General features: G+C 48.2%; 1 protein-coding gene across 1 annotated transcript in view; it reads right to left on the bottom strand.

Moving 5' to 3' along the window:
* Positions 1–15,550, bottom strand: part of LOC129864977 (staphylococcal nuclease domain-containing protein 1-like) — a 134,135-nt gene that overhangs the window by 60,435 nt on the left and 58,150 nt on the right. The window contains exon 3 of the mRNA XM_055937340.1: positions 91–217. Coding sequence (XP_055793315.1) covers positions 91–217 — 127 coding nt within the window. The remainder of the gene's footprint in view (positions 1–90; positions 218–15,550) is intronic.

Below are 15,550 nucleotides of genomic sequence, written 5' to 3'. Positions count from 1 at the left end.
TTCCAGGACCTCAACATAGGGTCAGGTATTTTACTACACATTAAAAGGGAGACATTTCAGCACCATGTGACAGAAAGACAAAACACGTACCACTCTCCGTCGGCGGAGAAATTGGCGATGCAGTAGTCCCCTCGGCGGGCGGCGTACGAGCCCTCCACTGGGGGCTGGGCGGCGATCTCTGCCCTCATGGTCTCCATCAGGTTCTCCAGCTGGGTGCCTGAGGGGGCGGGGAGAGAGAGGGAAGAGGAGGAGCATGGACTGCTTCACTTCTGGTCTCTGTTTGAATACATTGAGTCCATTCCTGTTAGTATAGAGCCTGGTTGGAATACTGTGAAAATAAATGTATGTAAAGTACTTGGAACGCGCATCTCTTCCTTGCAGTAATCACTGATCTACCATGATTGGATAGGTGAAAGTGATAGTTCCACTACAATGCTTTGACTAGTAACGTCACATTAAATCAGTGATTTGTCCAAGGACAAGCAATAGGTGACCGGGAGACATTATCAATTTCTACAAACATGCCCTTTGACTAGATGCCAACGGCGTTAGTATTTGGCTCATATCCCATGTAGCAGTGTTGAGCCATACAGCGCTCTGCCCCAAAGTGGACGCCCGACCGCAGTAACCACCACGGGGAAATTGGTCATCTCCGTTTCCTGTAGTAATTTCCACTGCATTAGCACCATGTCACAAATGCTAAATAATCCTATTTCTACCAGCATTACCATCAGTGGAGACAGTCATAACCAAAACAGCGTGAGTAAAAAGATTGCGCTCTGTGACATGTGTTTACCAGTCATCAACCCATTATCGTGTATGGGAGAACTATTAGGTGGAGATTCCAGAAAATGTGGCGGTGGATAATGTCCACGTTTTGAAGAGGATGATAAGAGCGTCAGGCTGTGTGGATTCAGACTGCAATCACTAGTCGAGTGATTTGCGCTCAGCAGTAACAAATGGCTAGCTGTCAGGGCTGATGGCTCGGAGTGTGTGTGAAGAAGTATGGGATGTGTGTGCGTGAGAGAGAGTGTGAAGAGAGTGCAGATCGCTTACTCCAGCTAGTTTAGCAAAGTGCCCGATGTTGAAATTACATGGTGATTTGTTGACATCCTATTCCCATTGATTTCCCCTTGGGCCTAGGGCAATGTAACAACCAGGGCTATACACTGACTCAATAAAAAATAATGCCCCTTCGTCTGCACAGCAAGTGTGTGTGTGTGGAGGGGGGCTGGACATGGAAACATTCTCAACGATTGATGAAAAAAAGTAATTATTTCAAAGATGGCAGAAAAAAGCAACACTAAAAGCAAGCAGTCAATGCTATACTTGCTAGTAATGAACATGCTACTCCACCCGTAACACACAGAGGACTTGTGGTCGTTTCCCTTTGATGTGAGCCAGGTTGATAGAGGTGATGTTTCAGCATGTGCCCCGGGGGGAGGGGGGACGATGGTGTCCGCCACACACACGCAGACGTCCACACACGCAGACGTTCACGCAGACGTTCACACACATTGGCACCGCATACATGACAAACACCAATCAGTGCAATCAGTGTAATCTGCGTAATCAGTGTAATCTGCGTAATCTGTGTAATCGGTGTAATCTGCGTAATCTGTGTAATCAGTGTAATCTGTGGCCCATGAGCTTGAAGCGTTACGGAAATGTGACATGGAGGAGCTCCTCCACTGCATTACCAACGTTACTGAACGGGGGAGGTGTGTGTGTATTGGAGGGAGGGGTGTGTTGGAGGGAGGTGTGTGTGTATTGGAGGGGGGTGTGTGTATTGGAGGGAGGTGTGTGTGTTGGAGGGAGGTGTGTGTGTATTGGAGGGAGGTGTGTGTGTATTGGAGGGAGGTGTGTGTTTTGGAGGGAGTTGTGTGTGTGTGTTTTGGAGGGAGGTGTGTGTGTGTGTATTGGAGGGAGGTGTGTGTGTGTGTGTATTGGAGGGAGGTGTGTGTGTGTGTGTGTGTGTTTTGGAGGGAGGTGTGTGTGTGTATTGGAGGGAGGTGTGTGTGTGTATTGGAGGGAGGTGTGTGTGTGTATTGGAGGGAGGTGTGTGTGTGTATTGGAGGGAGGTGTGTGTGTGTGTTTTGGAGGGAGGTGTGTGTGTGTGTATTGGAGGGAGATGTGTGTGTGTATTGGAGAGAGGTGTGTGTGTGTATTGGAGGGAGATGTGTGTGTGTATTGGAGGGAGGTGTGTGTGTTTATTGGAGGGAGGTCGGAGTGTGTATTGGAGGGAGGGAGAAGTGCGTGTGTGTGTTTGACGGAGGTGTGTGTGTGTGTGTGTGGGGGGGGGGGGGGGCAGCTTAATGTGTGTTGTGATCAAACAAACACCTCAAAGGCAAAGCCACATTAAATGAACGAACAAGCCACATCTCACACACACACACCACTGCTCCCCTCCCTCCCTCCCTCCCACACTCCCTCCCTCCCTCCCACACTCCCTCCCTCCCTCAGCTCAGAGCTGTTATTGTGATGTTATTCCAGGCTGCATCAGAGCATTTGTTTAAAAAAAACGAGGGAATATTAAAGGTTAAAAAGAGAGTGAGCAGCCAGCTAGCGCTTAGCCAGCTACCTTAACATGATGTGATGTACGCTAAACAGGAGAGTGAAAACAGGAGGCTTCTGGAGGGGGGTTAGGGGAGGTAAGGTAAGAGGGGGAGGAGGGGGTGTGTGTGAGAGGGGGTGGGTGTGTTTGTTGTGGGGTTTGGGGAGAGGAATGTGGCGTTCACACTCCTCACTGCCCAACCACTGGCACCCTGATGGCTAATGACTGCTGTTTGAGGGGAGCGAGGAGGGAGCTCCCCTCAAACACACACACACACACACGCTTGAGGCATCCTCAGTGTTTTGTAGAAGCAGCAGATTTAAGGAAACACGTCAGATAAACAACCCTACCCCCCAAACCTCCCATCTATCCCAGAGGTACAGCTTAGATCAACAACCCTACCCCCCCAACCCTCCCATCTATCTATCCCAGAGGTACAGCTCAGATCAACAACCCTACCCCCCCAACCCTCCCATCTATTCTAGAGGTACAGCTCAGATCAACAACCCTACCCCCCTCAACCCTCCCATCTATCTATCCCAGACGTACAGCTCAGATAAACAACCCTACCCCCCCAACCCTCCCATCTATCCTAGAGGTACAGCTCAGATCAACAACCCTACCTCCCCAACCCTCCCATCTATCCCAGAGGTACAGATCAGATAAACAACCCTACCTCCCCAACCCTCCCATCTATCCCAGAGGTACAGATCAGATAAACAACCCTACCTCCCCAACCCTCCCATCTATCCTAGAGGTACAGCTCAGATCAACAACCCTACCTCCCCAACCCTCCCATCTATCCCAGAGGAACAGATCAGATAAACAACCCCACCCCTCCAACCCTCCCATCTATCCCAGAGGTACAGCTCAGATCAACAACGCTACTCCCCCCAACCCTCCCATCTATCTATCCCAGAGGTACAGCTCAGATCAACAACCCTACCCCCCCAACCCTCCCATCTATCCTAGAGGTACAGCTCAGATCAACAACCCTACCCCCCAAACCCTCCCATCTATCCTAGAGGTACAGCTCAGATCAACAACCCTACCCCTCCAACCCTCCCATCTATCCCAGAGGAACAGATCAGATAAACAACCCCACCCCTCCAACCCTCCCATCTATCCCAGAGGTACAGCTCGTGACGGCCGTGTTACCGTAGTAGCACACCACGTCAGTTGCCGTAGTTGCGGCTGTGCAGCACTGTGGCCTGCCTGTCAGCGCTCCGGCCGCCGGCGGAAGATTTATTCATCTAATTAAAAAGTTTGAGAGAGAGCGACTTCCTCCTTCCCCAGCCAGGAGTGGTAGTGGTAATGGTGTGTGTGTGTGTGTGTGTCTGTGTGTGTGTGTCTTTGCCTGGGTCGCGCGGCGTGCTCCACTTTGGGCCCGGAGAGATTTGATTAAATAATAAATAAGCTAAGAGGGAGTCCTCTCCAATCGCTATATAAAGCTTTAATGGAAACACTTCATTTAACCTAATTAATACCAGTGGCCTGGCATTACTGTGGAGGGGAAGGTACAGGAAGGAGGTAGGGTACAGAACACATGATGTAGCAGAGGACTGGCATTACTGTGGAGGGGAAGGTACAGGAAGGAGGTAGGGTACAGAACACATGATGTAGCAGAGGACTGGCATTACTGTGGAGGGGAAGGTACAGGAAGGAGGTAGGGTACAGAACACATGATGTAGCAGAGGACTTGCATTACTGTGGAGGGGAAGGTACAGGAAGGAGGTAGGGTACAGAACACATGATGTAGCAGAGGACTGGCATTACTGTGGAGGGGAAGGTACAGGAAGGAGGTAGGTTACAGAACACCTGATGTAGCGGAGGACTGGCATTACTGTGGAGGGGAAGGTACAGGAAGGAGGTAGGGTACAGAACACCTGATGAGATCGCTGTATGTACTCTATGCCATAAGAATTAAGGCCTGAAATACTGTGATGATAACCCACTTTGTACCGTTCAAGAACCACAATGTACACACAGCCAAAACACACAATGAGACAGTACACACTCGTAGACTAACACACAAAAAACATGTTGGAGAGCACATGCGTGCACACACCCCAAATGTGGCAACTCCAGACAGAGCTGTGATCTCTGTAGTACGCATCAATAAACATCATTTACACATACAGTGCCTTCCAAAAGCATCCAGACCTCGACTTTTTCCACATTTTGTTACGTTACAGACTTATTCTAAAATGGATTAAATAGTTTTTTCCCTCATCAACAATACAGCATAATGACAAAGCAAAAACAGGTTTACAGACATTTTTGTAAATGTATGCAATAAAAATAGCTGAAATATGATATTTACATAAGTATTCAGATCCTTTACTCAGGACTTTGTTGAAGCACTTTTGGAAGAGATTACAGCATAGAGTCTTATTGGGTATGATGTTACAAGCTTGGCACAGCTGTACTTGGGGAGTTTCTCCAATTTTTCTCTGCAGATCCTCTCAAGCTCTGTCAGGTTGGATGGGGAGCAGGCAGCACAGCTATTTTCAGGTCTCTACAGAGATGTTCGATTGGGTTCAAATCCAGGCTCCGGCTGGGCCACTCAAGGACATTCAGAGACATGTCCCAAAGCCACTCCTGCATCGTCTTGACTGCGTGCTTATGGTCGTTGTCCTGTTGGAAGGTGAACGTTCGCCCCAGTCTGAGGTCCTGAGCACTCTGGAGCAGGTTTTCATCAAGGATCTCTCTGTACTTTGCTTCGTTCATCTTTCCCAGCTGGCCGCCTGGACAGAGTCTTGGAGGTTCCAAACTTATTCCATTTAATAACAATGGAGTCTACTGTATTCTTGGTGACCTTGTACATTGCAGACTTTTGTTGTTACCCTTCCCCAGATCTGTGCCTCAACACAATCCTGTCTCGGATCGCTATGGACAATCCATTCCACGTCATGGCTTGGTTTTTGCTCTGACATGCACTGTCAACTGTGGGACCTTATATAGACAGGTGTGTGCCTTTCCAAATCATGTTCAATCAATAGAGTTTACCACAGGTGGACTCCAATCAAGTTGTAGAAACATCTAAAGGATGATCAATGGAAACACAATGCACCGGAGCTCAATTTCAAGTCTCACAGCAAAGGGTCTGAATACTTATGTAAATAAGGTACAGTTGAAGTCAGAAGTTTACTTACACTTAGGTTGGAGTGAAAAACTCGTTTTTAAACCACTCCACAAATGTCTTGTTAACAAACTATAGTTTTGGCAAGTCGGTTAGGACATCTACTTTGTGCATGACAAGTAATTTTTCCAACAATTGTTTACAGAGATTATTTCACTTATAATTCACTGTATCACAATTCCAGTAGGTCATAAGTTTACATACACTAAGTTGACTGTGCCTTTAAACAGATTGGAATATTCCAGAAAATTATGTCATGACTTTAGAAGCTTCTGAAGTCATCATTTTGTAATTGACATCATTTTGTCAATTGGAGGTGTACCTGTGGATGTATTTCAAGGCCTACCTTCAAACTCAGTGCCTCTTTGCTTGACATCATAGGAAAATCAAAAGAAATCAGCCAAGACCTCAGAAAAAAAGACCAGGTTCATCCTTGGGAGAAATTCCCAAACGCCTGAAGGTACCACGTTCATCTGTACAAACAATAGTACGCAAGTATAAACACCATGGGACCACGCAGCCGTCATACCGCTCAGGAAGGAGACGCGTTCTGTCTCCTAAAGTTGAACGTACTTTGGTGCGAAAAGGGCAAATCAATCCCAGAACAACAGAAAAGGACCTTGTGAAGATGCTGTAGGAAACAGGTACAAAAGTATCTATATCCACAGTAAAACGAGTCCTATATCGACACACCCTGAAAGGCCACTCAGCAAGGAAGAAGCCACTGCTACAAAACTGCCATAAAAAAGCCAGACTACGGTTTGCAACTGCACATGGGGACAAAGATTGTTCTGTTTGGAGAAATGTCCTCCGGTCTGATGAAACAAAAATAGAACTGTTTGGCCATAATGACCATCGTTATGTTTGGGGACGCTTGCAAGCCGAAGAACACCATCCCAACCGTGAAGCACGGGGATGGCAGCATCATGTTGTGGGGGTGATTTGCTGCAGGAGGGACTGGTGCACTTCACAAAATAGATGGCATCACCAGGAAGGAAAATTATGCGGATATATTGAAGCAACATCTCAAGACATCAGTCAGGAAGTTAAAGCTTGGTCGCAAATGGGTCTTCCAAATGGACAATGACCCCAAGCATACTTCCAAAGTTGTGGCAAAATGGCTTAAAGACAACAAAGTCAAGGTATTGGAGTGGCCATCACAAAGCCCTGACCTCAATACCATAGAAAATTTGTGGGCAGAACTGAAAAATCGTGTGCGTGCAAGGAGGCCTACAAACCTGACTCAGTTACACCAGCTCTGTCAGGAGGAATGGGCCAAAATTCACCCAACTTATTGTGGGAAGGTTGTGGAAGGCTACCCGAAGCATTTGAACCAAGTTAAACAATTTAAAGGCAATGCCACCAAATACTAATTGAGTGTATGTAAACTTCTGACCCACTGGGAATGTGATGAAATAAATAAAAGTTGAAATAAATCATTCTCGCGACAATTTTTCTGACATTTCACATTTTTAAAATAAAGTGGTGATCCTAACTGACCTAAAACAGGAATTTTTAATAGGATTAAATGTCAGAAATTGTGAAAAACTGAGTTTAAATGTATTTGGCTAAGGTGTATGTAAACTTCCGACTTCAACTGTATGTTTTTTTTATTTAACACATTTGCAAAAATGTATAAAAACCTGTTTTCGCTTGGTCACTATGGGGTATTATGTGTAGATTGATGAGGAAACAGACGAATTCAATCCATTTTAGAATAAGGCTGTAACGTAACGTGGAAAAGGGAAGGGGTCTGAATACTTTCCGAAGGCACTGTAGGCTATGCTACATCCTATCCTATGAAAATCAGGGCAAGCACACATCAAGCACACAACCCCAAGAGTGGTCATGAAACACCAATGTTAACCCTACCTTCCATGTTCTCCTATGAGATCCATCCTCCGGGCCAGTGTTCTCATAATACCAGTGGGGTTTAGAGCCATCCATTAGGACATATGGCTGAGGTTACATGAGGAACAGTAGATCAGTACACGGCCGACAGCGTCCCAAATGGCACCATATTCCCTATGTAGTGCCCTGTGGGCCCTGGTTAAAAGTAGTGCACTATGTAGGGAATAGGGTAACATTCGGGAAGCAGTCATCTCTATGGATCACTGATTTCCCAGTGCAGTTTCATTACTTGGTAGAAGCCTTAGATTCCCTCTAATTACAGTCGTGTCAGATTGAGTCAGACACCGTACATCTAATGTCTCTCCCTCTGAAGGTGGAGGATTAGACGTTGGGAGAAGGAACAGGGACTGGGTCTGTTACAGTGAACATGCAGTCATGTTGATATTGACCAATGAGATGGTTACGTTTCTTGGTGGTGGTTGTAGGCTGCTCACAGAGAGGACTTAGTGCACACATAGTATAGTAAACACCCCCCCCACACACTTCAATCCTTCTTCATTTCAAGTGCCATCCTGATTTAGTGGTGAACTTAAGCCTCTTAACTACTACATATTTCTCCGTGGGTTTGCTATCCATTATATAACACACACACACCACAGGGCCAGGTGAGAGAACGATGACACTTGGTATTAGATTCAGCATGCAGTGCAGGGGTTCTGCAGCATGAGAATCTCCCCACCTACTGCCAGTCACTTTATGGCTGGTCATTTGCTGTGCAGGCATCTTGGCCCAGGGTGACCTGTACTGGAGGGCACTGATTTATTACACACACCTATGCATGCAGATTCCCTTCCAGGTGCAGGCTTGGACGATAATGCACACACAAGGGAATGGAGAAGCACACACACGAGTGAGAGAGGAACGAAGACAAATACACTAGCATTCTCTAGCAAGCATAGACACAGAGACAGAGACAGAGACAGAGACAGAGACAGAGACAGAGACAGAGACAGAGACAGAGACAGAGACAGAGAGAGAGAGAGAGAGAGAGAGAGAGAGAGAGAGGAATGAAGACACATACATTAGCACTCTGGCAAGCATAGATGCACCCACACACACACAGGTAAACACACAGGCAAAGTTTTTTCAGCTTGAAAGAACATCATTCCAGCCCAACCGATGTGTAAAAAACATAAAACAGCCTACATCTCCCTCTGTCTGTTTGCATACACTGCTGCGAAATCTAAAGATAAACCCTGTGAGTGTCCAGTGAACCGACGCCTACGGTTGGTTTCCTGCCTTCAGCAACCCAGAGAGATCTGCATCTCTGGCAAAGCCAAATCAGGCTAGGAAAAATACCAGGAGATGTATGTAGTAAGGAGAGTCCCAGGTCCCAGTTCCACGTTGCTTTGAAGAAAAGAAAGACAAATCTATGTATTTGTAGTCTCGGTGGAAGAGGCTAATGGGTCTCCAGTGTGACAGGCCTCGCTTTGTGTATTTGCTAGTGAGCAAAAGCACTGATCCACATAAAATGAAGACAGTTCCAGATCTCTTTTCTCCTCCTCTCTTTTCTCTCACTCTGTTCTGTAATTTGTTTATGCGCCATTATGGCTGCAGCTGTTGGTAAATCATATGTAATTACATTGTAAATGCCCCGCGCGGAACGGAGAAAGCGATTAGGCTTTAGAGAAGAGAAAATGATTTTAGTTGGGGTTGATTAAAATGGCATTTGGCTGTGGTGTGGCGAATGAGGCGTACTCGCAGAAAGAAAACAAAAAGCTATGAAAACACTGGATCATGTTGTCCTCCGCACTCGACCGAAGGCCACGCGGAATCCTAGTTGACCAAATCATTACCATCAACAACGGAAATCATCCCATCCAGAATGAAACAGAAGACCAGAGAACAGATTAGAGAATCACTGCTAAATGGTTACTAAAAAGCTAGGATCATTCCAATTCCCTTCCCAAATGAAGAAATTAAACACTAAATCACTGTTAAGCATTTTCCAAATGATGCAGAAAGTCTAATTCAGGACACCCAAAGAGAAAAAACGAACAGGAGAAGCGCAGAAAGAGGCAACATTTCACCAGCTGTAATCAGCTCAATATTCAAATGTATGAGACGCACGCAGCGGCATGGAGAAAGGAGTTCATCCAGGGAAATGTGTAACTAACCCAAAAACAACACTTATTCTGGGAGGCCTCCGAAGACTCATTTCCATTTAGTACATGTTGTTCCCGGCGTCTTTATCAGATCTGCTATATAGGCACTGGTGTCTGTTATTTTAGCAGTTGTAACGCTGCCGCTTCTGACTTGTGCATACGGTGTGTGTGAATGTGTGTGTGCACGGGCAGTTTGAATGATGACACCGGGCTGACGCACACAGTGCTAACTCTACCTGCTAGTTTGGCCTGTTAAATATGCATGAGGTTTGGACAGGCTTCATCCTCTGGGGGGATGGCGGCTTGTGTTAAAGAACTTCCAGGTGGGAACGGGAACAACACTGCTGATTGCTTACACACACACACACACACACACACACACACACACACACACACACACACACACACACACACACACACACACACACAGAATGATAACAGACAACCTACCCCAACACAGACAAAGGAGGTACTGGAGATGCGGGGGGATAAAATGGCTTTATGGGGAGCAATTTACTCCTCTTTTGGGCACCGGTTGGGAGAAAGTGTCGGCAGCCGCTGTGCGTGGAGCGAGGCCGCCATAAAAAACAAATGATGGCAGAGCCTCACTAATGCCCACTCTGCCTGTGGAAGAGCGTTTCAGAGTCGCATCGCACAGCACTCTCTCCCTCTCTCAATCTTTCTCTCCCCCTCCTGGCAGGCGGAGAGGGGGCCCTCACCACCAAATTACAGTTTCTGTCATTTGAAAGCCCAGAAGAGACAAAGAGGCAGCATCTGTGACTACTCCTGCTCTCTACACTCCCATTGAGGCCTCGTCGAGTGAGGCTAATGCGGATTTTCTCCCAATATACCCGGGTGCGGTGCCGCATTAGGAGGGTTCACCTGTACTTGTAGTTTGGAGGAGAAGAGTGTAAATGGGTTCGTTGCCAAGAGAAGAGCCATTCACCACCACATAAGGTAACCAGCGTTGCCTTTTTGGTTACTAGTGAAACCAGAACACTAAGACCAAGAGCAAGCCAGATTGGGTCCTGCTCCCTCCAAAATACACCCCTCAGAACAAACCGTGCTCCAGCTGAGCAGACAGGTGATCTGACCTTTCAATCTGCAGTTCCATTCAAATTCAACAATGAATGCCTTCGCGGTAAAGCTCATCTGAGGACCGCTAAATATTGCATCATCTGGCGCGGTGGTGGGGAGTTAAGAAAACAAATAAAACTTGCAGTGTCTGCTTTTCTCCCTGCTTGAGTTTGTTGTTGCTTTCTACAGCCGTGGCCTCTGCAGTTTGTGTGGAGTGTCACCACAGCTGTTTACAGACCAGCTGAAGAGAAACAAGACAAAGTTCAGCACGACTGAAGAATATAGACCCGGTGAAACAAGGACGGCCTAGAGATGTGAGGATAAAATCATGACCATGACAAACTACTGCCCTCTCTAGGATGACGGTGTCCTCAAAAGACAGAGGCCAGCGGTAGGCGGGGGGAAACAAAGAGCCATCCTCTACAGAGGATCACATGGGAACAGGGACTTGCTTATGTGCACTGAGCTTCATCCAGCCATCTTCCGTCCGCATTAAGCAGGGGTGTGTTCATTTGAGCACACAATGGAGAAAAAAAGTCAAACATTTCGCAACTGAACACAAAAATGTTGCATTGGCCAGGAAGACCCTCCCTGTTTCAATCCGTTTTATTCCATCCGGTGCCTAATGAACACAGCCCGGGAGTGGAGTGCTGTTTCTAAGATGGCCCTATTTCGCCGCTTCACATTAAGGCCTGGTTAGAGCCCCCTGTATTCCCTTTCGGACAGATCGATAGAGAATGTCCTCTTATTGACATCAATAGTGGCAAATGTTAATGGTCTGGCACACCAGTGTTACGAGGCCCCCCGTTGACTGCTCCCCAAACAATGTGTGCCGTCACACGTTAAGGCACTCCACAGTGGAGGACAGTTCTGGGGCGTTGGGACCTTTTAAAACCCCTAGGTTTTCACTGAATGAGGGGAACATTTGAGAAAGAGATAGCGAGAGAGCTAGCGAGAGGTGAGACATAAGGAGAGAATGAGAAAAACTAAAACACAGGGATCGAACCACAGAGCATAAGGAACAAGAGGGAGAAAGATAGATTTAGCAACAGAACAAGAAAGAGATTGAATACCAGCATGATAGTAGGAAGGAGTGAGACTGAGTGGTGTTCCAGCATCGTTTAGGTGGAGAACAGCTGCTGGGCGTAAAGGTAGAATGTGAATAATGTGGACAGAGTGGCACCTGGAAGGCTGTAGCACTGCCAGCTCCTAACTCTGGTCTGGTCTGGACCAGCCTGCAGCGCTGCCAGTTCCTAACTCTGGTCTGGTCTGGACCAGCCTGCAGCGCTGCCAGCTCCTAACTCTGGTCTGGACCAGCCTGCAGCGCTGCCAGCTACTAACTCTGGTCTGGTCTGGACCAGCCTGCAGCGGTGCCAGCTCCTAACTCTGGTCTGGTCTGGACCAGCCTGCAGCGCTGCCAGTTCCTAACTCTGGTCTGGTCTGGACCAGCCTGCAGCGCTGCCAGCTCCTAACTCTGGTCTGGTCTGGACCAGCCTGCAGCGCTGCCAGCTCCTAACTCTGGTCTGGACCAGCCTGCAGCGCTGCCAGCTCCTAACTCTGGTCTGGTTTGGACCAGCCTGCAGCGCTGCCAGCTCCTAACTCTGGTCTGGACCAGCCTGCAGCGCTGCCAACTCCTAACTCTGGTCTGGACCAGCCTGCAGCGCTGCCAGCTCCTAACTCTGGTCTGGACCAGCCTGCAGCGCTGCCAGCTCCTAACTCTGGTCTGGACCAGCCTGCAGTGCTGCCAGCTCCTAACTCTGGTCTGGACCAGCCTGCAGCGCTGCCAGCTCCTAACTCTGGTCTGGACCAGCCTGCAGCGCTGCCAGCTCCTAACTCTGGTCTGGTCTGGACCAGCCTGCAGCGCTGCCAACTCCTAACTCTGGGCTGGACCAGCCTGCAGCGCTGCCAGCTCCTAACTCTGGTCTGGTCTGGACCAGCCTGCAGCGCTGCCAGCTCTTAGCTCCTAACTCTGGTCTGGTTTGGACCAGCCTGCAGCGCTGCCAGCTCCTAACTCTGGTCTGGTCTGGACCAGCCTGCAGCGCTGCCAGCTCTTAGCTCCTAACTCTGGTCTGGTCTGGACCAGCCTGCAGCGCTGCCAACTCCTAACTCTGGTCTGGTCTGGACCAGCCTGCAGCGCTGCCAGCTCCTAACTCTGGTCTGGTCTGGTCTGGACCAGCCTGCAGCGCTGCCAGCTCCTAACTCTGGTCTGGTCTGGTCTGGACCAGCCTGCAGCGCTGCCAGCTCTTAGCTCCTAACTCTGGTCTGGTTTGGACCAGCCTGCAGCGCTGCCAGCTCCTAACTCTGGTCTGGTCTGGTCTGGACCAGCCTGCAGCGCTGCCAGCTCTTAGCTCCTAACTCTGGTCTGGTTTGGATCAGCCTGCAGCGCTGCCAGCTCCTAACTCTGGTCTGGTCTGGTCTGGACCAGCCTGCAGCGCTGCCAGCTCTTAGCTCCTAACTCTGGTCTGGTCTGGACCAGCCTGCAGCGCTGCCAGCTCTTAGCTCCTAACTCTGGTCTGGTTTGGACCAGCCTGCAGCGCTGCCAGCTCCTAACTCTGGTCTGGTCTGGTCTGGACCAGCCTGCAGCGCTGCAGGCTCTTTGCTCCTAACTCTGGTCTGGTCCAGGCTGAGGCTTGGTGGGCCTGAATCCCAGTCCTGGACGGTCTGATAGTGTAGCTCTAGACTAAAAATCATTCTCAATGCTCTAGTCATGGACAGGTAAAGAGGGCCAAGCTAGAGACAGAAAATCTAAATATCCTTTGTTAATCCCTAGGCTGCAAACCAGAGGGAAACCAACAGTGTTTTCGTAGCCTGTCACTTTCCTCAGCTGCATAGAGCGGCCTCTGTCTTTCAGTGTGTCCAAGGTCAGATATCTTATGCAGGTTCCCCTCAGAGTAATTACAAATTGTCTCAGGAGAGAGGGATGGGGAGAGGGAGAGAGATGAGAAATTGTATGATATCCGTAGCATTTCCCCAGACAGGAAAATTCCTTTCCCAACAACTTCTACCACACGTTTACACACACACACTCACTCTTTCGGTAATTACATCTGACTGATAAAAAACATTCTCACAAAACTGTCACAACCGACCCCCCCTGAGAATAATGGAAACAGTAAAGATATTACTGTGCACTTTGCTTCACTGTTTAGGAACCATTAAGAGACATCAGGGAGCTTAAGAGAAGATGAAAATACAGCCTACTATATTCTCTTGGTATGTGAGACACAGTGACCACAGGCAGAGTACGAACAGAACAGAGCACAATGGGAACTAATGAGAACTAGCAGTTTTATTTACACTTTATAACAGTCTTCAACCCCTTCCAAAAGAGAGGAGGGCGAAACGGCTGGATTGATTCCCTTTGGATGTATCTCCTATGTCCCACACGGCTCGCCCAGCGCCTCAAGGTCGGTCAAGGAGCCTTCGCCCCAGCTGCGTATTTTTATCCAGACAGTAAATGGAGTGATGACGGCAGCTGCCAAAAAAAAAAAAACTTGCCTGACCTCTCACCTCTGATCTTAAAACACTTAAGCGTGAGAGAGCGGAGTGAGGGAGGGACGGGGAGGGAGAGAGAGAGGAGCAGGTAAGGCAGAGAGAAACAAGGTCAAAACTCTCTCTCAGGTAGATTGCTGTCTGTTGTGGTCGACCTGTTTGCCTCGTACAGAATTCTGCTACAGTACGGAAAGAATATAGGGAGCGAGAACATCTATTTGCAGGTGATGAATTCACAGCATCCTATATGTGTCAGAATCTATTTCCATAATAGTGTATGGTGTGGCATTGGGGGATGTACATTTAGGGAGATCCCTGCTCTCTGTGAAAGGTGGGAATAAACACTGGTTAGGGGGAAACCTGACAAAAGCCCTCTATTTCAGAAACAGCCCCTGGAGCCACAGGGGCTACTGCTTAACGGCAATTTGTCGGTGCCGGGCGCCTTAGGACCAACTTAACCACAACACAGAAAGCTATGTCATTATCAAAAACCAATCTTCATATTATTTCTAAAATCACCCCCCTCCCCTCCCCCAATACATTATAAATTCTGCCGTCTCTGAAAAAACATGTCGTGAAATTGCAAAGCACTTGGCTTGTAAGAATTTACTGGGCCTGGGCTTTGAAGTGCTCTTCAAGGGGCTGTGGGCCTTAATGTGGGAGGGAGGGGGGGGGGGGGGGAGAAGAGAGGATAAGAGAAGGAGAGAGGGGTAGGAGGGAGACAGGGTAGAAGGGAGAGAAGAAAAGAGGATAAGAGAAGGAGAGAGGGTAGGAGGGAGAGAGATAAGAAAAGAGGATAAGAGAAGGAGAGAGGGGGTAGGAGGGAGAGAGAAGAAAAGAGGATAAGAGAAGGAGAGAGGGGGTAGGAGGGAGAGAGAGAAGAAAAGAGGATAAGAGAAGGAGAGAGGGGGTAGGAGGGAGAGAGAAGAAAAGAGGATAAGAGAAGGAGAGAGGGGGTAGGAAGGAGAGAGAGAAGAAAAGAGGATAAGAGAAGGAGAGAGGGTAGGAGGGGGGAGAGAGAGAGAGAGAGAGAGAGAGAGGGGGTCACAGGGGGTGATTCTGGTCATATTTTCTTGCCTGCTGAAAATAACAATCCTGTTTTTCCTAACGAGCACATAACTCGCTCGGTGGGAAACATCGGCCAATTAAAAACTAAAAAAAGGCCCCACATTGCTGGTTCATCTGAAATCATGATTTTTTTTAATGAAAGATGACTAAAACTGTGCTTGAACGCAAAGAGTGCAGTACTACCAGCCGAGCTGCTGCTTT

The sequence above is a fragment of the Salvelinus fontinalis genome, chromosome 11 (genome assembly GCF_029448725.1).
Source record: "Salvelinus fontinalis isolate EN_2023a chromosome 11, ASM2944872v1, whole genome shotgun sequence".
NCBI lineage: Eukaryota > Metazoa > Chordata > Actinopteri > Salmoniformes > Salmonidae > Salvelinus > Salvelinus fontinalis.
Note: the sequence above shows the minus strand (reverse complement) of the source record. Positions and strands in the feature narration are given on the sequence as shown.